At 41.4% G+C, this 27,265-nt stretch overlaps 1 protein-coding gene across 6 annotated transcripts in view; it reads right to left on the reverse strand.

Moving 5' to 3' along the window:
• LOC138261605 (zinc finger protein 605-like) overlaps positions 1 to 27,265 on the reverse strand; it is a 396,374-nt gene that overhangs the window by 130,374 nt on the left and 238,735 nt on the right. For all 6 annotated transcript variants that reach the window (XM_069210711.1, XM_069210713.1, XM_069210716.1 and 3 more), the window contains one exon: positions 11,903 to 12,016. In XM_069210711.1, coding sequence (XP_069066812.1) covers positions 11,903 to 12,016 — 114 coding nt within the window. The remainder of the gene's footprint in view (positions 1 to 11,902; positions 12,017 to 27,265) is intronic.

A 27,265-nucleotide genomic window follows, 5' to 3' on the forward strand; every position in this document is an offset into this window, starting at 1 on the left:
AATAGGGAATATGGGGATAGTTTAGGTGACTTTGATATAACAATGCGACAGAGGAGAATTATTCAGAGATTTAGCCAAGAGAGCTAGAGTGACTTCGGGAGAAGACAAGACTTTAGGAGAGATTTGAGATTCATCTGTCATTGGGCTCATACTCTCTGACTGAGAGCCTGATGTTTTACTGATCGATTGATGACCTGAGGACGAAGACTGACTCTGCTTGCTGACCGATACAGCAGATAGGTAGATATGACTAAATGTGACTGTTATGCACGTTATGCCTTTTCTTTCTAGGTATCAACTGTGTTGTTTTGATAGACCCTTAGCTAGATGTTTTCTACATTTTTGTTCCAAATTGTTTTGCATGAAGCCCAACATGCTGATGCTAATCTGACGTTAGTTGAGGGCACTCAAACGTAACTGACGAATACAGGGACTATGACGGACGTGTTATCTTGCTGAATTCTATGTATAATATATCCTTATTGCAGCTGACTCTGCTTTTGATTTGCACTGTAGCTTTAGAATGTGTTGTGATTCAAGCTTTGATTAGATTGCGTTTCTTCCGCTGCTTCGGACAACCAGGATTGTTCTTATATGTGTTTCATTTGATTTTGAGATTAATCTACATGACTTTAGTATTGTTAATATGAAGGAAATAAACTTACTAAACTTTTACTTAAAGTGTGGTTGTTCATGACTGTGAGGTCATGGTGTGTGAGATTTACTGACTCCGTTGATTATTGATTTTGTTGAGTAATACTGTTTATCAATTATTGTGAATTGATTATGTACTGGAGCTATGGTAAGAACTTCTTAAACGGGTCAAAAGGTTCATTGACCTATTTGCGTCCCCTTTTAAGTTTACTTATTAAGGTCTGATGCGCTAACAAGCGCTCCAATATTGTCGGACCAAGTTTGCGTTATATAAGGCTGAAAAAAGCAGTTCTGTTCTGCTGTCCGCATTCAGCTCTCTCAATGCAGCCTAACCTTGCCTGGATCACTTCTACTGTTCCAGTAATAGGACACCAAATACAGCTTAGCCACTGTTCCTTTAACTTGAGGTATGAGCATAATTGCCTTTCTAAGACTAAAACTCCCCAATACAGCTCTGGCAGTGCTGCTCAATATTGCGTGCGCTACCCCCATTTAAGTACCACACATACAGCTCTGAAATTGTAGTTCAATCTTGACCTAAAGTACCCGGGATACTCTCCACATTAAATTATCAAAGAATCGTCAACAAACTCAACCACATGACAAAATAAAATGCGCTCATTGCGCCAGTATTTCTGCCAAAATAATATGAAGGCCCGCTAATTAATTGTTTGCGGATTAAGTTTGCAATTTAAACCACTTCCTGGTACGTAAATTGAAATATAAAGGAAGGCCAGTAATTCAGATGTAAAAAAAATGTTTTTAGAGAGGCTGTGATGAATATTTGGGGAGGTGGTGCTGATGGGGAGGAGGTCGAGGGGAGGTCAAGCGGTCCCTGTCATTTAATGAGATATTAGCCCCGGAGATGTGGCGGTCCCTGGGAGTTTAAGGGGGGCTGCCCCCTGTGCTGCAAGGGGTGCTAGGCAGCTTCCCCCGCATTTCATGAGTTATTAGCCCCGGGGAGGTGGTAGTCCCCGGGGCTGCTGGTGAGGGCCGGGTGCACCCCACACTTCATATATATTTGCCCTGGGGAGGTGGCGGTTCAAGGGGCTTTTATTGAGATATTAGCCCTGGGGACGTGGCAGACCCTGGGATGCAGGGAGGGGAGAGAGACCCTGCCGGGGGGGCAAGCAGCCACCCTCATTTGATGAAACTTTTGCACGAGGAAGTGGTGGTCCTTGGGGATGTGGGGGCCAGGCACCCCCCGGCATTTAAAATGTCAATGCCCTAGAGACCTGGCCCCACGTGGGATTCTGCAGTATTAAAAAAAAAAAAAAAAAACATTGGATACACGGATCCGTTGCGACTCCCGCCTAAATATTTTATTAAACATTTTTTTTTTTGCTCTGGGGGGTTCCTCTGGGACCCCAGTACCAGAGCTATGGGGTCAGAGTGGCTCTACTCTGGACCCCCTTTTTTTTTTTTTTAAATCATTTTTCCTGGGACTCAGCTTAAGTTGAGTCCCAACATGGCCGTCAACACTCCAGTTTTTTCTTCAATTACTCAAAATCTACTGCACGGATTTACACCAAATAAAAAAAAGGTCACTTTCTGGACCAAGAGCTACTTTTATGCCAAATTCAGTGTAATTCCATCCATTAGTTCGAGCACTATTCCTGTTGAACCTCCCTAAGGAAAAATTCATGGGGAAAAAGCATATTGAGACCCCCCTTTTTCTCGGCACCCACTTGACAGATCACCCCAAAACTTTCCAGACAAACGCTGAAGTGTCTTATTTTGTTGGACAATTTTGTGAAGATTCATTAAATGGCACCACAGTTATTAGCAAACCCAAAAAATATTTTTCTATAGAAACTAGGTCCTAATTATGAGTAACTAGTGGCACCCACTAGGTTAAAAAAAAATATATATATATATATATATATATGGAAAATGTCACTTGCCCGTAGACATCTGTTTGTGGCATGTAGTGCTGTAGATTCACATTCTGTGCATAAGTCCACCATCTAGTGAGCTTAGAGTGTTACAAGTTTTTTTTTTTTTTAAATAATGTTTTCGAGTCACAAGATCGAGTGACTCCTCCTCTCTGTAATACTGCGCCTGGGCATAGAGACCTTTGTTAGATTGTTTTCCTACAGGAAGGTGAAGTAAAGAGTGTATAACTGCTCATATATGTTGTAAAGAAAAGAAGATGTCCATGCAATGTATATACATATTTACAATATATTATACTACAACGGCTACAGACTTCCAGGGAGGAGGGTGAGTGCATGTGAATCTACAGCACTAGATGCCACAAACAGATGTCTACTGGATAAGTAACATTTTCCGTTCAATGGAATGTGTAGCTGTAGATACACATGCTGTGCAAAGAGTGTAAATCAGTCCTCCATAAAATGAGCGATGGCTAGTCTGTAGAAGTTGTAATAGTTTGGAATAGTTTTTTAAGTACTGCCAGTCCAACATTTGCTTGTTGGCAAGATAAGACATCCACACAGTAATGTTTGGTAAATGTGTGTGGTGTAGACCATGTGGCAGCTGTACATATGTGTGCTATTGGTATATTGCCTAAAAAAGCTATTGAAGCTCCTTTTTTCCTAGTGGAATGAGCTCTAGGAGCTACTGGTAACTGTCTTTTAGCTTTAAGGTAGCAAGTCTGAATGCACTTTACTATCCATCTGGCTAATCCATTTTAGAAATAGGATTACCTTTGTGAGGTTGTGAAAAAGCTACAAATAGTTGTTTTATTTTCCTAAACTCCTTTGCTCTGTCTATATAATACATAAGAGCTCTTATACAGGGATGTGGAATTCCTATCGCCCGACGCCCGGGACATCTTGTTTGGGGTCAAGGGCAACAAGATTTTATGTTTACTTTGTCCTTGGGACAAGTAGACCCAACCCTCTGCAGCACAAACCCTTTGGCTGCCTGTTTACAGAGAGTGGAACTCTCTGCAGTTGAGGTAATGTGTTTCCAAGAGATAATGCTGTTCGAACTTGTATTTATGCATCATTATTTGAAAACCTTCATTATTAGGGTGAGTGCTGTAAATAAATGTTTTAATGTCACACTTCACTACTGACGTTGGTTCCAGTACAAAAAAAAAAACGTGTATACACATGTTTGAAAAGTTTAGGCTATGAGGCTAAGTATAATGCTCCCAGAATGCTCTCTGATTATATGCAAATGAAGTGTCATTTAGTAAAATGTTTTGATGCATGCTAGTATTTCCCCAAAATATTTCTAATGGAAAATCAGTGTAACCATCTTCAACACGATTATGGGAAGCATGAAAATAAACAAACACTGACAAAGCCAACTGATCTGACATATTTTTATAAGTCTTTTAGTTTCATCAATGCGTGTCTTGTTTTGACATGGCTTTTGTAACACTTTATTGTTGTGGGAGCTACCAGGTCCTCAACATTGTAACAAACACTGGCAAAAAAAAAAAAAAAAAAACTTTTTTAAACTATAAAAGCACATGTTGCCACCAGTGGCATAACAAAGGCCTCGCAGCCGCCCTCCAGGGGGCCCCTTCAGCACAGCACCTGCCCTGAGTGAGTCTGGAGAGGGGGCTCCTCCATGTTCTTTGCAAAGGGGCACCCTCCAGTTTCATTACATCACTGATTGCCACTATAGTTCCTGACACTGAACAAAACTACTTTGGGTGCCAATATGCTCCTTGTGGAAGAGAAGAATGCGATCACTCACAGTAAATCAGCCGAAAGAGAGAGAAATAGAAGTTTAATAAAAACAAAATGTCTTTGTTAACACCAGCCCTAATTAGGGACCAAGACCCACATGTAGGTAGCTTTTTGTATGTCGCAAACAGCGACTTTCGCTGTTTGCGACGTGCAAAAAGCACATTGCGATGCACAAACCCAGTTTTGCGATTCGGTAACCTGGTTACCGAATCGCAAAACGGGTTTGTGACTCGCAATTAGGAAGGGGTGTTCCCTTCCTAATTGCGACTCGCAGTGCAATGTAGGATTGTTTTGCGAATGCGGGCGCAAACCAATCTCAGTTTGCACCCATTTCAAATGGGTGCTAACACTTTCACAAAAGGGAAGGGGTCCCGCAGGGACCCCTTCCCCATTGTGAATGTCACTGTAAACATTTTTTCAGAGCAGGCAGTGGTCCTGCGGACCACTGCCTGCTCTGAAAAAATGAAACGAAAACGTTTAATTTTTCGTTTTTGTAATGCATCTCGTTTTCCTTTAAGGAAAACGGGCTGCATTACAAAAAAAAAATAACTGCTTTATTGAAAAGCAGTCACAGACATGGTGGTCTGCTGTCTCCAGCAGGCCACCATCCCTGTGAGGCCGCTATTCGCAAGGGGGTCGCAAATTGCGACCCACCTCATGATTATTCATGAGGTGAGCATTTGCGAAGCCCTTGCGAATCACAGATGGTGTCAGGGACACCATCCTACATTCGGATTTGCGACTCGCAATTTGCGGGTCACAAATCTGAACCTACCTACATGTGGCCCCAAATTCTTAAAGAAAGTCACAAAAGTGCACCCATGGTATATGTCGTACCCCTATAAAATATTTGTGAACTGTATTTTAGCATGGGTAAATACGCATGTGTAGATTTGCTCATGTGAAAATCTATTGAGCATTTGCAAGTTCATTTTCCCTCCAGCCACTTTCTTGCCAACCCTGGAAGAAGTTCTAATTCTGCCATTGTCAGGAGTAAATGTCCAACCTTTCTTATTATGGAAAAATATTAGAGAGAAGCTGGTGAAAATCTTTAAAACATGCAGGTTAGTAGGTTTGCAGACTCAAAGGCATTCCAGCCCTGGAACTATTGCTTACTGCTTCCTCCAGCCCCAGTATGCAGATCTGCAGAAAGGTGGAAAAATAAGGAAATTGCTACAGTAGGGACTGAAACTGCTAGTATTCAAGCCCTACTATGGTAGTAGCCCTGGCATAATCAGAGAAGCTATTATCAGAGCTCTTACATAATGAGATTGATGCTATAATTTGGCGCCACACTACATGGCACCAAAGGGACAAGTAGATCTTTTTACAGGACAAGTAGATTTGAGAAGCAACCTGTCCCGTGGACAAGTAGATATTTGAATAAATCCACACCCCTGCTTATATCATCAAGGGTACGAACAGCCCTTTCAGCAACTGAATCTGGCTGTGGAAAAAGGACTGGCAATTCCACCGATTGATTGATCTGAAAATGTGAAACCACCTTTGGTAAGAATTTAGGATTTGTTCTTAAAACTAATTAGTGTTTATGCATTTGAAAGGAAGGTTCTTCTAAAGTGAATGCTTGAATTTCACTAACCCTTTTTAATGAAGTGATAGCTACTAAGAAAGCTACCTTCCATGATAGAAACTGTAGATTACAAGAATGCATGGGTTCAAATGGTGGTCCGATAAGTCTTTTAAGTACAATATTAAAGTTCCACACAGGTGCTGGAGGCACTCTAGGTGGAATAACCCTTTTAAGGCCTTCCATAAAGACTTTAATAACAGGAAATCTTAACAATGAGGTTTGCTGTAGTTTTGAAGATAAGCAGCCTTAGCTGTTAGATGAATTCTAATAGATTAATATGCCAAGTTTGCTTTTTGTAAATGAAGCAAGTAACAAACAATATACTGTACTGACGCTTTAAGTGGATCAATATGTTTTGGTTGACAATAGTATACAAAGTGTTTCAATTTAGCTGCATAACATTGTCCTATTATGGGTTTGCATCTGACTGTGAATTGCCCAGTTCCATATTGTCTGTGCTAAGAGAGATAATTGGGACGAGTGCCCCCCCCATGTTTTTGCAGATAATACATTGTGGTCATATTGTCTGTCTGTATCAACACTATTTTGTGTGTGATTTGTGTCTAAACAGCTTTTAATGCTAAGAGTTCCAAGTGATTTATATAAAATGTTTTTTGTTGTGAATCCTACTTGCCTTGTATGGTGAGGTTGTTGAGATGTGCTCTCCAACCTATCAGTGATGCATCTGTTGCAATTAAGGTGTGAGGCACAGGGTCTTGAAAGGGACGTCCTTTCAAAAGGTTGGTGTAATTCCACCATTGCAGAGAACTGTAAGTTTGGCGGTCCAACAACACTAGATCCTGAATTTGACCCTGTGCTTGAGACCATTGTCGAGGAAGGCACAGCTGTAGTGGCCGCATGTGCAATCTTGCATTGGGAACTATGGCTATACATGACGCCAACATCCCTAAAAGTTTCATCATTAGTTTTACTGTATAACTGTGGTTGTATTGCACTTGAGATATGAGATTGTGGAAAGCTTGGATCCTTAGTGGGTTTGGATATGCCAAACCTGACTGAGTGTTTAGAATTGCTCCCAGACTGCTGTTTTTGGGATGGTTGAAGATGAGTTTTTTGGGAAATTGACTGTAAATCCTAAGTTGTGTAGGATGTTTAGTGTATATTGAGTATGCTGATGACAATTCTGTTTTGTTGTGGCTTTTATGAGCCATTCGTCTAGGTATGGGGAATATGTGTATGTTTTGCCCACTGAGAAATGCTGCAACCACTGCTAAGCATTCTGGAAACACCCTTGGTGCTGTTGTTACCCTGAACGGTAGCACTTTGAATTGATAATGCTTTCCTGCTATTACAAATCTTAGGTATTTTCAATGTGCTGGATGTATTGGAATGTGAAAGTAAGCATCTTTGAGATCTAATGCTGTTATGTAGTCCTGTTTTTGTAATAGGGGAATGACATCTTGTAGAGTGACCATATTAAAGTGCTCCGACAGAATATATAGATTGAGGGGCCTGAGATCTAAGGCTTATCTTAGAGGACAGTCTTTCTTTGGTTTGAGGAAGTATAGTGAATATACTACTAATCCCTGTTGGGATATAGGCACGATCTCTACGGATCCTTTGATCAGTAGTGATTGTACTTCTGGTTTTAAGAGAATAAGATGTTCCTGAGTCATTCTGTGTGAACAAGGGGGAATGTTTGGTGGAGTAGAGATGAGTTCTAGGCAATAACCATGTTGGATAATTGATAGAATCCATTGATCTGTGGTGATGCTTTGCCGTTGGGAGTAGAAATTCACCAGTCTTCCTCCAACAGGAGATATATTGTATGTGGGGATGTTTAATAAGTCACTACTTTGTTAATGCAGTAGAACCTCTGGAAGTGGTTAATTTAGCCTTTCCTTTATACTGAGATCCTCTTTATAATCCTCTGAATGAGCCCCTATTATAGAAACATGTTCCTTGTTTGTGTTGTGAGGTAGATGGTTCTGTGGTTGATAGTTTGAAACCACCCCTAAACTGTGACCTACAAATGTTACCTCTATTAGGTGTGGTATATAAAGCACCCATGGCTTTAACAGTTTCTGAATCTTTTTTCAGTTTATCTATTGTGGTATCCACTTCCGGGCCAAATAGATGTTGTTTGTCAAAGGGCATGTTAAAAACTGCTTGTTGAATTTCTGGTTTAAATCCCGACGCCCTAAGCCATGCATGTCTTCTAATGACTATGCTGGTGTTAATGTCCCTTGCAGCTGTATCAGCTGCATCAGTAGCACATCTAATAGCATTATTAGAAATAGCCTGTCCTCTGTCACTATTTGGTGCCACCTTTTCTGGTGCTCTGGTGGAAGAGATTGCAATCAATCTTCCATTTGATCCCAATGAGCCATGTCATACCTTGCAAGGAGTCCCTGAAAGCTTGCAATCCTCCAACGATTAGCAGCCTGAGTAGCCACCCTTTTACCCACTGCATCAAAAGTATGACTCTCTTTATCTGGAGCAGAGGCATCTCCTGTAGATTGACTTTTAGCCCTTTTCCTCGCTGATCTCACTATAGAGTCAGGTGATAATTGTGCTCTAATAAAAACTGGGTCAGATGGTGCTGGTTTATATATTTTTTGTCTACCCTTGGTGTAATAATTTACTGGTTCTTTAAATATATCTTCAGTATGTCTAAACATGCCTGGAAGCGTAGGGAGACACTGATACTCCTCATGAGTAGATGTCAATGTGTTGAACAAGAAATCATCCTCGATACGATCAGTATGTAACTGCACATTATGATATGTTGCTGCCCTGGCTATAACCTGATTATAGGCAGTTGTGTCCTCAGGAGGAGATGGTCTTGCTGTTTACAAATCCGGATCATTAGGTAAAATAGGATCTCTATGATATAGATCCCATGTATCTACATCATTTTCAGGATCAGTGAAATCATCCTCATGTGGTGATATAGGTGAGGCCTGTGGTGAAAACTGCTGAATGTGTGGGTGAGGGTGGTGATGGTGGTCGTGAAATAGGAAGATAAGGAGAGTGAGGTGGTGAAGACTGCAGTTGCATTGTCTTCTGCTTCTCCTTTTGCTCACGGACTTTAGTTGGTGGAGACCCAGCGACTAAAGTCTCTTGAAAAGTTAATTTTCTTTTGGTTGCTGGAGGAAGAGATGCTACAATCCTTCCTGTCTCTTTGTGTATATGGATTTTTCTTTGTTTGGCATCCATAACCTCTAAAATAGGTTGGATCTTCGAAGACTCCTTAGTAATTGAAGAACGTTTACCATTGTTATCTGTTGATTCTGAAATTTTGGTGGAATGCTTGACTGAAACCGAAATTGTCAGCTCCGAAAGTGGTAGTCTCTTTTTCGGCTCCTAAGCAGAGGAGTCTGATTTTCGACTCAGCACCGAAAGAGGTGCGGCAGCCTGTTTGGTATGTGTCAACTGCACCTTGGTCTTCTGCTTTGGTGCCGAACCCAAGGGTTGGTCTTCGGAAGGTATTTTTTGGGTCTAACCATGGCCGGAAGGCAGTGGAGGACCGAAGACCAATGTAGGAGTCTTTTTTTACTGTCTTTGTTTGGTGTGAGGGGCCTGCTGTAATCACGTACTGCGCTGTGTGATGCCCCCTTCTGAGTCTTGATCCGAATCGGAATCCTCAATGGAAACTGCTACAAGCAGCTCTTCTTCTTGCGCGTATTCTCCAAAGAAAATGTCCAGTGTGTGTTCTGCCAGCTTGGTCACCATCCCCATCTGACGCGCTCTCCGGTCCCGAAGAGTTGTTTTGGATCGGAACAATCTGCAAGCGCCGCAGGTCTCCTCTCTGTGTTCCGGAGACAAACAGAGGCTGCACACCAAATGTTGATCGGTGTAAGGAAATTTTGCGTGACACAGAGAACAGAAACAAAACTGAGTACGTTCCATGACTTTTACATTATTTGATCAAATAATGTATCGAAGAAGGCCCAGAAAGGGAGCGGTCAACTCGAACCAGACGATTACAATCAGATCAGCTATCGACAGTAAGAAAATGCGATCTAAACTATACCCACATTTTATAGAAAGTTCAGAAAAGTTCAGAGTATACTGAACCAAAAAGTCCCGGAGTGAGAGGAAACACGTCCGAACCAGACAGCGGAACAAAAACAATCTAACTAAGAACTCGATGCCCATGCGCAATATTACCGAGCGGAGGAGTCCCTCAATCTCGTGACTCGAAAACATTCTTTAAAAAAAAAAAAAAAAATTGTAACACTCCGAGCCCAACACTATGTGGCGGACTTATGCACAGCATGTGTATCTACAGTTCCACATGCCACTGAACATATATATATATATATATATATATATATAAAATGTACACACACAAAATATTTCTTTGCATTGTCTTAGGCCTTTGTACAGATCACCAGGAATTGTAGTCTAGAAGTAAAGTCACGTGTTGTTTTAATTATTATGTTAATGTGCTTGAGTCAGTGCTTAATTCATAAAAATAAATAAAAATAAGTGCCATGGCTCTCGCCAGCTCACTGCCGCTTGCATTACACATTGCCCATGAAATACTGTCAATGGTAGCCATGTTGCTAACTACTAACCATCACACCCTTACAAGTGTGACAATTCAGACTATTCAAGGCCCCCAAAGGTATAAGAATGTTTGGGTGGCAAGTAACAGTCATTTTTAATGTATATTAAATTAATAATTAATTGGTGTTGTCATCCTCTTTAAAAGAGCAAGACAATGCCACCTTGTGGTAGACTGGCACAGACAACGGTCTTGACTAAGTGCTGCGCCGAGCACTGGAATCCATCGGCCTCAAACTAAGTATCGGCTTGTGTTCTACATTTACAGCTGAATATGTTTAAAAAAACATTAAGTGACTATACATATATATTTACAATTAACCTTGTAAGTTGTAGACACATATTTATAGATGTATGCTCAGTGCCCTGCTTCCAGTAAAAATATCATACCTAATAACAATTTCAAACCTGTTTCTTGATGTCATGACTGTGTAAAGCTGTGCTTCTGAGGAAATTGTAAAGCAAAACACAAATGATGGATGGAATACGGAACCAATCAAACATTCACCCCCAGTCACAGATCTGGGTTTAATCCATTGTTCTTTTGTTCACCATGCCACCCCAGTTTAGACCCAGCCATGTGCAAATCAGTCTTGACCCTGTTCCTCATGGGAACAGTCCAGCCCGAACTGCCAGGCCAGGTCCTCCCTGGATCGGAAACAAGCATCCTGGGACAGGTTTCAGGGTCAAAGACTGATTTGCATATGGCTGGGTCCAAACTGAAATGGCATGGCAAGCAAAAAAACTGATGGATTAAACCCAGATCTGTGACTGGGGGTGAATGTTTGATTTGCTCTGCATTCCGTCCATCATCTGTTTTTGCATTTAAGGAAATTGTAGGCAACCTCTTCTGTTAAGGCATGTGCTATTCTTTCCCAAACAAACCCAAAAATAGATAAAACATACTACAGGTGTAAACTAGATGGCACACTTGCAGGAGCAGAGTATGAGGACATGGGTATGATGAAGATTTGAGTGAATCTGTGGGTGAAGTGGCACTCTGCAAGGTTACACTAAAGGTGGGGTAGTTTAATAGGACAGTGGGTGTCGTAGCACTGAGTGAATATAAGTTACAATCTGGGTCAGATGAGGGATAGACATTCTCAACTTTGGCTGTGTGAAATTTCAGTAGTACTACATTATAATGCATGATCTGTAATGTTTTATAATAAATATGGTAAATTCCAGGAAAATGGGTAGTGGACCAAAGCATCGTAAGCAAATCAAGTTCCATTTTTTCATAAGTTATTTTTTCTATTTTCACTGCTTTTTCAGTTGCTGTAGATGCCAGTAGCAATTGAGTTAGCAACATTATTTTCACTTAGTAATAAATAAACGTAAAATATGTGGCATCTTAGTGGGCAATCCTTTCATGTTCACCGCTTGCTTTCTTATTCACCTCTGATCCACCCATCCCCATGACCATCCCCATGACTTAGGTGAAAAGACCACTCACCCACAGGGCATAGACTTTTACATATCTCCTTCACCGCCTCGTCTTGCGACCCACAGTCGACTCCTTCATCCACTGGACTCATTTCAGTTGTATCTGGCTGAATTGAATCTGTCGCTGAGAAACATACAAACAATGCACTAATAATTAACTCAAATGAAAAACATGTTTTTTTTATCCTTACACAAAATAATTAGAATCATAAATCCCAGTCTCGTGGCCAGCTCGGGGTCATAAGCTACCTCAACATTTGAAGCAGTTAACATTGCAACTTTGCCAACTAGATGGCGAAGCTGGAGGATAGTTTGTCAGTGGGGCATTCACTATATGTTGAGTTCTAAATTTAGTGGGTAAACACAAGAAGGAATACTCAGACGATCTGGTGCTAGCCTTCCTCTAAGCTTGCCCAGAGACGGCTCCTCTTTTCTGTTGGGCAAAAAAGGAAACCATCTATAACAATGCTTCCCAAACGTTTTGGAACCACGAGTAATAACAGCAATTGTTTCTAGACTTCATGACCTTGACCACGCCATTTGACATCGGACTGTGGCCATGGTACTGATAAAAGTGGCAGAGGGTGACCTGTACTGGAATCTGGAGCTGGAACACTTTTTAGGGTTCAGTGCTGGCCTGTGGCATCCGTTCTCTAAAATGAAGACTTCACAAAAATCTTGGGATTGATATGACAGATTTTAGCAAATCCAAGAAAGTATGGGAAATAAGGGATAAGGCCATTTGACCAATTTTTTTTTTGTTAAAACAAGGCCTAGAGTTGCATTTTGGACCGTGTGCGCACACCCCCCCACCCCCACCCCCTTTCTATTTTGCATATACATATATATATTACCTAGTGGAGGTCGCCACTAGGTATTGTTAGGACCTAGTTTCCATTCACAGGGCATTTTTTATTTTATCAATAAGTTTGGCGCTGCTTAACAAATCTTCACAGAATTTTCAAAACTTATACTTTCTTCAGTTCAGCTGCTGTCTTGAAAGTTTCTGGGCAATCTGTCAAAAATGGGAGGTCCCAAAACACGTTTTCCCTATGCATTTTTCCCCTAGGGTCTTTAGAAACACCTACAGCCCAAACCACTGAACAGAATTACACCAAATTTGGCAGGAAGTTAAATGGTGTTTTACAGAATATGCTTTTTTGTAGTGTGGTGTAAATCTGTTCAGTAGTTTTGGATTAATTTAACTCCCAGAAATATAGACATATAGGGATGCGGATCCTCCACGGATTGGGGTCCGGATCCGCATATCCGGGATAAACGCAAGGTCTTCATTGGCTGGCCACAACATGATAGGTCAGAGATGGGAAACGAACAGTGAAAAAACACTTAAGGGTTCAGGATACAAGTATCCTGACCCCATAGGACACAGAGGGGTCCCTTAGGGAGCCCCTGTGGGCTAATAATTGCCCAATATTTTTCAGTTTGATCTTGGATCCATGAATCCACAGGTGGATCCGTGAATCTAGAAAAAAATTGGAAAAAACACCCACTGCATCGAAACTCATTCTGTGCATGATCGAAGACCATGTGCAGGTTGGCCGCCAGGCCTGGCAATAAGCCAGACCTGATGGCCAACCCCCGCTGAACACGGCCAAAGGCTGTGCGCAGCGTGGGGTTGGGTGGTCATAGGGGTTGGCCACAGGCTGGGCCCTGCAGCCAACTCTTGCTGCACACGGCTGAAGAACATGGTTGGGTGGCACAACCGAAGGCCGTGAACTGTGTGGGCTTGGGCTGTTATAGGGGTTATCCACAAGGCAGTCTCTCCGGCAACCCCGACTGCGCACAGCCTTAGGCCTTGCACAGCGCAGGTTTGGGTTGCTACAAGGGTTGGCTGCAGGGCAATTACTTACATAAACAAAAAACTAAGAAATTCACTGAAAAACCAAAGGTTACAGGGATGTTATAGTTAGGAAACAGAATTTTAAAATAAACAGAGAAATTCACTTTAAAAAAAATCAACGGTTACAGGGACGTTATAGTTTATGCTCACATTATACACAAACAAAACCATAGAAATTCACCTGATATAGTTATTTCAATTTACTATAACTTGCGCCCCCGCCATGCACAGTATCTGATCAATAATTTTACTGCACGTTTCAGTGACATTATCGATGATGTTATCAAAGATGTCATGAGTGCTGCAATTTGTGGGGTAATTGGCATTGCATGGCAAGGGCGCGAGTGATAGTTACCTTAGGGTGCGAGTTATAATCTCTTGAAATAACTAACTAACAGGTGAATTTCAATGGTTTTGCATGTGTAAAATGTGAGCCTATCTATAAAGGCCCTGTAACTTTTTTTTTTCTTTTTAAAGTGACTATACATAAATATATCTATAACTCTATCTCTATCTATCCATGTATGATATTTTATTATAAGTAAGAGAGATTAAGTGATTTTCCCCATAATCAAAGGATGCTGAGTCAGGTCTTGGACTCAAACCTGGTTCTCCATATCTAAACTTGACAGTTTTGGTTGTTATGCCAAATCCATCCCTATCAATTTGTGTGTGAAAGTCTTACACAATTAGTATGGTTGTGTATTATCACATATAGAGAACACATTCTCTGTTGGAATAGCTTTGTGAAGTAAAACGACAGCAGCAACAAATACTGGAAGGTTCACCCAAAGCGTTGCTTGGGAATACTTGCAATAGCTTGTTTTAAAACTAGACTTAGGGCCTCATAACAAGTTTGGGGGTCCTACAACCACCAAATTCACAGTGGCGGTGGACTGCCTCACTCCTGGCGGTCTGACCACCACATTACAAACCTGGCAGTCAGATTGCCAGGGGACCGCCACCAGCCACGCACCACCAGGCTCATTGATCCCGACATGGTAGTGGCAGTCGAAGTCGTGGTCAGCCACCGCAATGCAAAAAGCAGCACCACTGTGCTGATCACTAGTCCACTTTCTGCCAGCCTTTCCATGGCAGTCAAACCAGTGCTGGGGGCCAAAGGTGGGCCCTGCACAGCCATTGAATGGGCAGTGCAGGGCCCCCCTGCCAGCACCCTCAGAATATGCACTATCTATGGCGTAGACAGTGCGCATTCCGAGGGTGCTGCTGTGCGACAGCATTGGCCTCAGATCCCTTAAGGGAGCGAGGCCAATGGCATAGCACTGTTTCCACCAGGCTGACTGTTAAAAATGTCGTAATACGATGTTTCTGCCGGTCAGCCCAGTGGAAACATCCAAATATGACTGGGGGAGAGGATGCTGGTATGATGGCTGTCTGTCAGACTGCCAAACTCATAATGAGGCTTTAGCGACAATGTTCAGCTCCTTTGCACTGGTGCACAAAAATGAGTAATCATTTTTAAATATTACTTACAAGTCGACCAGGACTTTCACAACACAACAGAAATCGACTTGCAACCCACCAGTGGATCTTGACCCATTATTTGTGATGTGCTGACCTAGAAGTATAATAGTTGTGTCATTAAAGTTTACATCATATTATCTTCTTGATGAAAAGCATCTTGGTACTACTAAGAAAATTTATTCTCACACAGTGAGTGAGTATCTGTGCTGGATCTATGCTAATTCAGTCTCACAGAGAGAGCAACTGTGAATGTGATTCATTGAGAAGGCACCCCTCCCACACCTCCATCCAATAGAAGGAATGTACTTTAGTAAATATGTGGGAAGATCTTTCAGAGATATACACACGCACACACAAAAACATATATATCACAAAAAACAAAAGTTACAGGGACATTATATATATTTTATTACACTATAGTTACGAAGTTTTACCCATACAGAACCACAGAAATTCAGCAGTTACAGTTATACATATACTTATGTTAAGAACCTATAAATCGTGGTCTAAAGTTGTTTAACGGCACAAGTTATTGTTTCTTCAGATTCGTATGACTATAACTGCTGCCTTTCTATGGTTTTGTATGGGTAAAACAGCAACCTATCTATATTGTCCCTGTAACCTTTAGTTTTTTGGGTGCATTTGTAAAACGTTTTTAAATGTAAAGTATTATATAAGCATTACACATTAATACAACCACTGCCACACATGGCCTTTGGCTGTGCCCAGCGGGGGTTGGCCGCAGGGCCTGGCCTGTAACCAAACCCCCACATACAGCCAACACAGGTGCGAGTTATAGTTACCTTAGGGCGCACGTTATAATTACTTGAAATAACTAACTATAACTGCTGATTATAACGGCTGATATCAGCCCATGGGACCGCATCCCCCGGTTCCCGCCCTTAAAATATACTATCTTTTATTGGGTAGGTAAGCCACGCGGTGCCCTTTCTGGCTGATTTTAACCCTGGGACCCCATTCCCCACGGCCCAGCCATGTTTCCTGGGAGTCCCCCAGGGGACCCAAGTCATCAGCACTTGGAACTGCAGGAGGAGCCTAAATGCACCCGAGGTCCCAGCCAGCTCCCCGCCTCCTGCAGGAGCAGGCATTGCTCTCACACAGAGGGAGCTGCTAAACATGCAGCTCCCTTTGTGTGAAAGCAATCCTTTCGTCTGTTTCCCTGCCCACAGATGAAAACTCTGCTCCAAGCAAGCAAAAACTGGAGTTCTTGTTTGTTGCGACTTGGTGTGAGCTGTTAAAGCTCCTGCCAAATCACAGCAAATAGCTATGTCCCAGTGGTGGCACTCTGGGACATATCAGGAAGCGGCCCTGGGAGGGGGGGGGGGATGGTGGTCCCTAGGACCACATATGGCTACAGGAGGGGGGGCCTGCCTGGCACCCCTCCTTCTCTGAGCATGGGCTGGCCTCGGGGAGGGGATGGTCCCAGGGGCCGGATATGGCCCGGGAGGGATCCGTGCAGCCCCCTCCGAGATTTGAAACAAAGCCCGGGGAGGTGGTGGTCCCTGGGGTTTCTTAGAAGCCCAGAAGGGGGGGGAGGGGGTCAGCGCAGTCCCCCTTTCATATCTGTGCAAGGGGTCCCCCAGGGAGCTGGTGGTCACCATGGTTGTATATGGCCTGGGAAGGGGACAGCGTTGCCCTGTCCCTGATTTGAAACAAAGCCCTGGGGATGTGGTGGTTCCCCCTGGGCTTTTTAGAAGCGCAGAAGGGGAGTCTGTGAAGCCCCCCTTCATCCTCTGAGCATGGGCTAGTCCCAGGAAGGTGGTGGTCACTGTGACCACATATGGCCCGAAAGGGGGGCAGTGCAGCCCCGCTCTGTGATTATAAACAGAGGTGGTGGTCCCCAGGGCTCAACCAGCCTTAAGAGGAAGCCCCGGTGTGCGTCCCTGCTTTAAAAAATATATATATATGCCCGTGGGATCTGGCCCACCCGAGGGCTCTATTCAAAGCAAGTACGATAGAGCCCACACCTGTTTTTTTCTTTTATTATTTTTTGCTGGATCCCCTGCAATTTCCAGACAAAATTACATTAAAAAAATGGTTTTCTGACCTCAACAGAGAGATAATGGGTCAGGGTGTCCCTACCCTGCCCTCTTTTTTTAAAATATTTTTTTCAGGGACTCAGCTGAAGCGGAGTTCTAAGATGGTTGGCATCACTTCCTGGTTGAAGTATTGGCAGCCAATCAGATCTCAGCAAGGGTTTGTGGAACCTTCGCGTCCCTATATATACAAATTTGTTTTTTCTTTAATATCTCCCAAACTACTGACCAGAATTACACCAAATAACAAAGAGGGCTCTTTCTGGACCAAGAGCGACTATTCTGCTATAATTTGTGCATTTACGTCCAGAGGTTCGGGCTATAGTCGTACTCAAAATCCCTAAGGAAAAATACATAGGGAAAACACGTTTTGGGACCCCCTCCATTTTCTGGGCCCCCCACTTGATGGATCACCCTGAAACTTTCCAGGCAGCAGCTGCAGTAAGCATCAAATTGTTTGGGGAAATTTTGTGAAGATTCATCAACAGGCCCCAAAGATATAGGGAAGTAAAAAAATGCTTTTTCTATAGCAACTATTTATTTATTTTTATATATATATATATATATATATATATATATATATATATATATATATATATATATATATATATATATATATATATATAAAAAAAAAAAAATAGTATATATATATATATATATATATATATATTTTTTTATTTTTTTTAACCTAGTGGCATTCGCCACTAGGTAGTTAAAGTTAGGACTATGTTTCCATTGAAAAATCATTTTTTGCAAGGGCTTGATCACATAACTTTGACCAGATTGCATTCCCATTTTAAACTTGAAACACGTGAAACATAGAGGACTCTCCCCACTACATTCTTTGTGGCGGCCATCTCTGAATGTGTAGTATATCCGTCCCCAGAAACAGTGAATAATATTCCAAGCATACAAAATAGTTATCAAAACTTTACAAAAGATCCAAAAATTGTCCTAATAGCTTCAATCTACTGCAACAGTATGTATTTGTTATCCAAAATAGTGACACATCCAGTTCCTAAATCTGTTTTAGGTAAGTAATCTGAGAATGTCAGCATAGTGCAATACAAACTATGAACAAGAGGAAGATTTAACCCAACTCTCTGGGTACAGAAAATTAAATAAACTTATCTGACTTCTCAAAAAAGGCACTAACTGTAGAGGGAATGTGGAAGAGATAGCTTAGGGAGCTGGAGAATCTCTTCCCCAACTCTTGAGGCTGTTTTTGCAGCAGGAAGTCCCTCTAGTGCTTACACCAGAGAGATTTGCTAGGCATGTGCAGAGGACGGAATGGTTCTGTCCTCAACACACGCCCAACCATGGCTGAGAATGAAACCATTCCATCCTCAGCATGGAAGAGGTTAAGTGTACAGGTTATATGCTGCATCCCTCATACTTCCCAATACTAACAAACAAAATTTAGGACTAGCATTAAATCCTTTCAAAATTAGATGTGCAGTGCACTGAGCACCTCGCACCCTCTCCGGTGACAGTCTCTAGAGGTCTCCCCGTATGTTTTTTTCACACTGATACACCGTTCACCACAAAATTAGAAACAACTTCTATACAGTTCCCAATATATTACCCTTGTCTTCCTTATACAACAGTTGTTCAATCTAGTTACATATCCATCACAGTGTCTTACTAGTACTGCAGATATTTATTTCCCCATGAGAATCATGAGTTATACCAAACACCACACAACAGTTTATAATACTCACAATAATTTTTCGGTTAAACACCAAGAATAACAACAAGGCTGACTATGGCATTTTTTCAATCAAGCAATAGACGGCCACAGTTTTACTAATTTACAGTTTGTAGACACTGTCTTCAATCAGGAAAACCACCAGTACCCAATCCATCAGGGCCATCATTTTTATGCCGTTGGTCACAATCCTACAACTCACACTCACTTCACTTCTAATGGCAGACATCTGAATTGCTGATGAAGACCCTAGACCCACTGCTTGCATGTGTGCCTGGATCGAGGCATGCCCTCAGTAACGTATCTACGTGGTGTAATACTAACTACTACAAATAGTGTTGCACCAGGAGAGGAGATGCATCTTAGTCATCAGGTGTGGCTAACATTTAAATACAGATGCTTCAGTCACATCTTATCTGATGGTAACCAAGCCATACTGTCACAGCAGTGTACAGGTAATCAATTCCCAAGGGCTAATACACTCCTGTTTGGTATGATGGAGTGGAAAACGCACAGTAGGCACCATGCATTACTTCCACTAGCATAACATTGGTGATCCATGGCATTTTTGTAACATTATCTCGACACCTGAGTCCAAAAGAGAAAATAAGTAATCCAGAAACAACAAGGAGAACACATAAGGACATAATGAACATCTAAACACAAATTCTGTTTTTTTTAAATGCATTAAAAGGTAAACAGCTACCATAAGCCAAATGATAAAACATGAAACAATATGGCCTTGACTAAGAACGTTCATGAAGAACAGTTTTGGTGGCTAGTTATAAAACATACTGCACTACCAATACCTGCTTTTACTAAATCAGCTGCACCCAATTAAATATAATGTTATAATGTTTTTGGTAAGCCTAGATGTGCACTTCTATGACATGAAGCTATACAGTTTCCTGGTGGCTCATGATTTCCGTTAGATACAACAAGAACGAGTTACTTACCTTCAGTAACACTCTTTCTGGTGTATACACTTTAGGCTTGCATGATCTAATGGCAGACATCGGAATTGCTGATGAAGACCCTAGACCCACTGCTTACATGTGTGCCTGGACCGAGGCATGAACTCAGTAAAGTATCTACGCGGTGTAATACTAACTACTACAAATAGTGTTGCACCAGGAGAGGAGATGCATCTTAGTCATCAGGTGTGGCTAACATTTAAATACAGATGCTTCAGTCACATCTTATCTGAAGGTAACCAATCCATACAGTCACAGCAGTGTACAGGTAATCAATTATAAATACACTTTAGGCTTGCATGATCTCCAGGTGCCGCACTGGATCTAGAAATTTTTAGAGCAGTATTTCCGTGTGCCTCTTGGCGGTGCCATGCGGCTATGCATTAGCTTCAATTTGTCCCTGGAAGTGAAGGATTGGGGCCGCATGGGAGTACCACCTCTGCATGCTGACAGCAGTTGTTTGAATTTATCTGTGCCCTTAGACATGGAGGACAAAACAACTGGAGGTAACACTGTGGAGATCTCTAATTTGGGACCTCTTTATATGGTAAAAAGAGACCATCCACAGAGTGGGACATTGGGAATATATTGAGGAATCTGGGGCTAGATAGAGTTTCAACCAGAAAGAGAATTACGGAAGGTAACTGGTCCTTCTGATGGATACTTGTGAGAAACTGGGTTGTTGGTTGAGTGGGGTATGGTCAAGAAACAGCCACAATCCCTTGCAGGGTGAACCACAAAAAGTTACTAATTTATCCTGTGCTTAACCTGTGCTTAACCCTGGGTAGCTTGGTACAAAAAGCAGTGAGACTAAACTTAGAGGCAATGAGTAAAGTACTTAAAAAGCACACAAACAGTAATACAGTGAAAACACAACACAAGGAAAATGGACATATTGGCACCTTTCGCACCACAACCAAGGGTCCAGGAGTGGATAGAGACCTCTTGGGGGGTTTAAGACTCACTCGGGCTGGGTCCAGGTGCGTATTCAAGATGATGGAAGCCTTCCCCCTCCCTGGATTTCCACACATGGTGCTGGCTACTATATCTCTTGTAGTATTTAAACTGGATTACACCAGTGGCCTCTTCCATGGATCATCTCTATCTACTATGAAAAATAACAATGCATTCAGAACTCAGCTGCCAGACTACTCCTACATGTAAAGCCACCAGCCCCATATCTCCCCTGCCTTGAGGGCCCTACACTGGTTACTGGTTTCCAGAAGATCACCTTCAAGCTGCTTTGTAACACCAATAAAACATGGAATAGGGCCGCTTTTTATCAGGAATAAAATCACCAAATACATTCCACAAAGAAACCTCCACTCAAGATTGGCACCCTGTCTCAAAACAACAACAAAAAGACAACAGATGATACATCTTTATCGGTTCAAGTGGCCACACTATGGAATTAATTACTCCCAAATGTAAGATCCACAGATACTTATCTTATCTTCAGAACACTACCCAAGAGTTGGCTCTTTCCTACATAAACCAATATACTCAAAAAGCAATGGACTGCATATCCCTGTATATGTAAACATTTATAATTTAATTATATGTATGTATCTACATATGTGTATTTATGTGTACAAACAGATATAATAATAATTTTAACTTAAAATATAAACATACTCTTCAGGCTTGTTTTAACAAATGTATATTTTACATACTGTTATACGCATATATTATGTATGTGTAGGTGTATGTATGAATATATATATATTATGTGTGTGTGTATTATTCTACACTTAACAGATTCATAGGTCATAGCATAGTTTCTATATAAGTTGTTTGATTAGATGCTTATTACTGCTTTTATGTTATCTATTACAATAAGTAAATAAATATTATCTTAACTATGTAGCTACAAGCATTTCAATATTGCAATATTGAGAAAAGATAAAATAATGTTATAAAAGTACACAAATAAATTAACTTCAAATACTGCAACTCTTGAAAGTCTGTTTATACAATACAACTTAAATCTAAATATATTATATTCCTTACACATATATTCCCTTACTATGTAATCATGTACCTATATATTTATTACTTTAGTACTACCGTTCAAGGGGAAAACATGTACTCCCTAGAAAACTTTACTTTGGCTCACCATCACCCTATGCCTCTGTCAATCTCATTCCAAAACCATTCTACTATTATGACCTCTAAAATAACCCTTCCTAGATTCTTCTCTCCTCTACCCCGCCCAGCTCACCCCAAACCTCAGTTTACCACTATTATGTCCCAAACAACCCTACTAAATTCTCCCTCATTCATCTCTCCTTTGACTCATCCCAAACCCCGTTTTACTACAGTGCTCTCCCTATTCCCTTTCTACAGACTCTTCTCTTATCTATCTCTCCTTTACTCATCCCAATCATCATCTTACTACTATGATCTCCCAATGAACACTCCTGGATTCTTCACTTCTCTATCCCTCCATTATTATATTCAATCAAACTAACAAACTCACATGTCCTCCGCTAAAATTAAATCATACCTCCCTATACTAATACTGTACTCATATTTCCCCTCTAATTCACCACTTATCCTATAAGTTTCGGAGTACCGTGCTACTCACTGAGAAGCGGTTTGCCAACTTGTCAGGGGAGTAAGCGCTATATAAATACAATTAAAATTATATCCCTGTGGCTCTGAATAGGAGTCCAGCTAAACTAGCCTTTGGAGTCACTTCTACAGTCCTGGGTGTAGGTGAAGATACAAGACTTCACAGCAGGGCTGACCTCCAAAGGTCCAAGGCAGGCTCCAGGCAGCAAAGCAGTCATTCCAGGTACAGTAGCAGTCTGGTAGAAAGCACAGCAGGTCAAAGCAGCAGGCAGTTCTCTGGCAGGTCCAGTAGTGAACATAACAGTGGGTCTAGAGCCCTATTTGTATACCCTGGTGCCCTGCTCCTGGAAGTTGGGAGAAGTTTACAGAAGAGTTCTTTGAAGTTCCAGGGTTTCCTGCCTGCCCTGGCTCCTAGCTGGATGCACTGACAATATAGGGTTGTTAAGTCTATAGTGTGGTGGCAGAGCTCAGCCTATTCAGGTGCAAGTGGGGTTGTGCTTAGCTCCACCCCCCCAATCAAGTCAGTTAATGCCCCAGTCAGGCTCTGCGCATGCCACTATTATGTGACTGTCTGGAATGAATTAACAAAGTCTTAATTGTCAGTTACATCCAGTCATGTGACCTAAGGCAGGCACAGAGGAGGGCTAAGGGCAGGAAAAAGTGACATTTTCATACTTGAAATTATAAATTTGACTTTACCATTAAATAGGGTTGATCATTACATGTTCATAGATACCAAACATTATATATTTACCACCTCTAGTTTTGGAATTACAGCTTATTAAATATAAAAAAGGTATTCCAATGTTATCCTATGGGAGGGGTAGGCCTCACAGTATTAAAACCCAAGAGTTTTTCACTATGTGGACATGTAAAACTAAATAGTGCATGGCCTACCTTATAATTACACAGCAGGCTAGCCTATCTTCTGGGTGACCTTTACATAATAAAAGGGGAGTTTAAAGCTTGGCAAGGGGTTTTAGATGCCAAGTCGACATAGCAGTGGGACACTGCCTTCAGGCTCCAATGGCAGGCCCAGCATACGTTTTAAGGTGCAACTTAAGTGAGTGGCACAATAATGCTTCAGGCCCACTGGAAGCATTTCATTTACATGCCCTCCTATATGGTATACCACTCTCCAAGGGACTTACATGTAAGTTAAATATGCTAATAGGCATATGCCTATCAGACCATGTTTTAGGAAAAGAGCACAAGCACTTTAGCACTGGTTAGCAGTGGTAAAGTGCACAGAGTCTTAAGGCCAAAAAGCAGAAATCCAGCAAAAAGTAGGAGGAGGAAAGCAACAAGTTTGGGGGTGACTCTGTAGACAGGGCCATTTCCAACATTACTTCTAACTGCAGAACCTCATCTTCAGAACAGATACCAAAGCAGAACCTCCCAAAGGTGGGGGGTTTGGTGAGTGGGTTTTGACCAAGGAGTCCTGAGGAACTGAATAAGCCAAATGCCCATCCCGTCAGGTCTGGTTGTCACGGAAGTACTGTGTAGTAATGAACAACGCTGTAAGATAAAACTGCCTCAAAAATGATTTTTTCCTTAATGAGAAACTACCCAGGCAGCAGGATCACAGGTACAATTTCACACCAGCTTTAAACAATGGACATCGTAAGACAAACGCAGAGTTGTGAGCTGGTGTGGAGCCAGGAACACTAGATCAGTTCTCTTCAAACAAAACTACACAATAAATGTGAGCTATGTAGCCAATAAAATAAAATAGAAACCTTATGACCTATATAAATATAAACAAGATAACTGTTTCCCCTTTAAATCCCAAAGCAAATTAAAAGTCTAATGCAACTTATTTTGAAAATGGAATGTATAAATAACACATTTCCATAACCTGCACCATAGTATAAGTAGGCTGAAGAGTATATTGTTACATCAAAGAAATCATCTTTACATCAGACTAACTCAGCAGAAAATATTTTAGAATAAATACATAATTCATCTATATCTGAACAGCACTTTATGCTGGTGTGTGCTTCTCTGTATAGGTAGGGATCCATTTGGAATCCTTTGAGAACCATCCTGCACATAGTTTTTCTGTGCTTGGTTTTGAGTGATATCATTATTTTGTTCCACCACTGGATGATTATCATTTTGTTGGGGACAAACCTTCATAATTTCAGAACAATTCCAACAATGGCCACCCCCTACATGAACAGCATTTCCACATACTTTTTCAACTTTAATTGGTGTGGAAAACTCTGAATCACCTTTTCTGCATGTAAACATTTATTTATTCACACATAATCCTCAACATTTATGGATTTTTTTAGAAATACATTTTTGTGTCATAATATACCTTTGCTTATGTTAGGCGAAAGTCATGTTTTTTCCCATCAGACAATCCATAATTTCCACATCCGCCTTTTGCTTCAGCCATTTTGACATCCAAGCAGGGCGGAAATAAATAGCCCGTTTCCTACCCTGAGAAGTTCCAAAGGAGAAACTTGGGTAGAGGACTGAGGTGTGGTCCTACAAATCCACAACATGGTTTGTATTGCCATACTGACCTCGCACTTATTCTGTAAACCTCAATGTACATACTCTCCCAACACTTGGTTGAAGCAATTGACCAGCCCATTTGTCTGGGGGTGGTACAAGCTTTTAAGAGGTTTAATACTGCAAGCTTTAAGAAATTCCTCCACTTCAGTGGAAAAAAATTGCACTTTGTTATTAGAGACCAAATATTCCGGAAGCCCTTCCCTCATGCACACATTCCCTAGAAATGTTATCACAGTCCTGGAATCCATCTCCCAATGCATCTTACTTCAGGCCACTTAGTGTAGTAATCTATGAGAACCAAAGCAAACCTTGAATGACCAGGAAGTGAATTAAACAGTCCTATCAAGTTAATATAAACTTTTAACCACAGTCCACAAGGGAGTTCAATAGGTACCAGCGGTGGTACTGATGTTTTATCAAATGAATCACTTGTAGAACACACAATACATCTTTTGACTAACAAGTCAATTTCTTTATACATCTGTGGCCACCAGACTGTGGAACACACCGTGTGCTTCGTGTAAGAAGCCCCTAAATGTCCCTTATGAGCTTGTTTAAGAATTAGAGGTCTGATTTTGACTGGAGGCACAAGTTTATCTCATGTCATAACTAGCCCAACTTCTAAGGATTGATCTTCAGCTACTTTACAAAATGGTTGATCACTTTGCTCAAGCATCTTTTCTTTGGGCCGTCCTTCCCTGATATACTCGGACACTTGACTTAATACTGGAGCATCACATGAGGCAGATTTCCATTCCAGTTTAGAAAAGGAGCCCACCTCAACAATTTCAAAAGAAGCTACCAAATAACTTTCATCCTCTAGGTCAGAGGCTTCTGTATCTAGTGAGCTTCTTTTGATGTGACAATGAGAAAGGTAATCAGCTTGCTCATTCTTTCCAACTGGTATGTGTTCAATACCAAATTGAAATTGGAGTAACCAAGCTGAAAACCTATCAATTCTAGGTGTGTTGACTCTGACATTATTTCCACTAAGAATGAATACTAGGGGTTTATGATCAGTTTGAAGTACAATCTTGGTTCCCCACAAGTAGGTCCGAAATGTTTCTATAGCCCATCAGCATGCCAATAGTTCTTTTTCGATCACCGAATAAAGACATTCTGGATTGCACAGAACCCTGGAGGCAAATCCAATAGTGTTCTCTATGGAACATGCTCCGAGTTAGACCAGACCCAAGGCCTACATTGCTGGCATCAACTATCAGTACACACTTGAGTGTAGGATCAAATGTTTTGAGTATCTGAACTTTTGTCAATTGAGAATCCACCCAAAGCAGACACACACTCTTCACTCCAACAATACTATTTGACTTTCCTCAGGAGGTTTGAAATGAGTCTAATCCTGGATGCAAAATCCTTGCAAAAACATGAGTGGAATTCACACAAGCTTAGAAAAAAAACTTTTTGACTGCACTTGTATCTAAGGGTAGTGACATGTTTACTATAACATTTACCACACATGGTTTTGGGCTGATGCCAGAACTCAAAATGATATCTCCTAAGTACTCAATGCTCTCTTTCACAATATCACATTTCTTCCTTTTTATTCCTACTCCCTGTTGTTGGAAAACTGAAAGTATTGTTTGGGTGTGTTATGTGATTGGCGATCTGGCCAAATATCACACATCACCCTGCAATATGGCAACATTCTTGATGTCTCTGAGAAGTTTCAGCATGACTCACTGGAATACCGATGTAGCGGATGCCAGACCAAATGGCAATCAATAGTATTGGTAGGTGCCCCTAGGTGATACAACCGCAATGTAATAGCGGAATTCTGGCTCCAACTGTATCTCATGGTATGCTGAAGCTAAGTCTAATTTGGTGAAACATTTAGGTCCAGCAACCGTAGCCAATAACTCTATTTTTGGAAGAGGAGAGGCAATCCAAATCTCTTTGTTTAAGACATGAAGGTCAACACATACCCTCAACTTCTGATTCCTCTGCTGTGCAACCACCAAATGAGACACCTAGAGTGAAGGATCAATCTGTTTAATAATGCCTTTCTTAGTTAGGATTTCAAACTCCTTCTCTAGATCATCACACACACTAAAAAGCACACCTCCCAGCCTATGTTTAATAGGTACAGCAACTTCTTAAATTTTATGCTGTGCTTAAATCTGTGAGCCTTCCCAGAGATAAAGATTTAACAATTCCTCAACTAAATCAG

Source organism: Pleurodeles waltl, chromosome 10 (assembly GCF_031143425.1).
Source record: "Pleurodeles waltl isolate 20211129_DDA chromosome 10, aPleWal1.hap1.20221129, whole genome shotgun sequence".
In the NCBI taxonomy this organism is placed as follows: Eukaryota; Metazoa; Chordata; class Amphibia; order Caudata; family Salamandridae; genus Pleurodeles; species Pleurodeles waltl.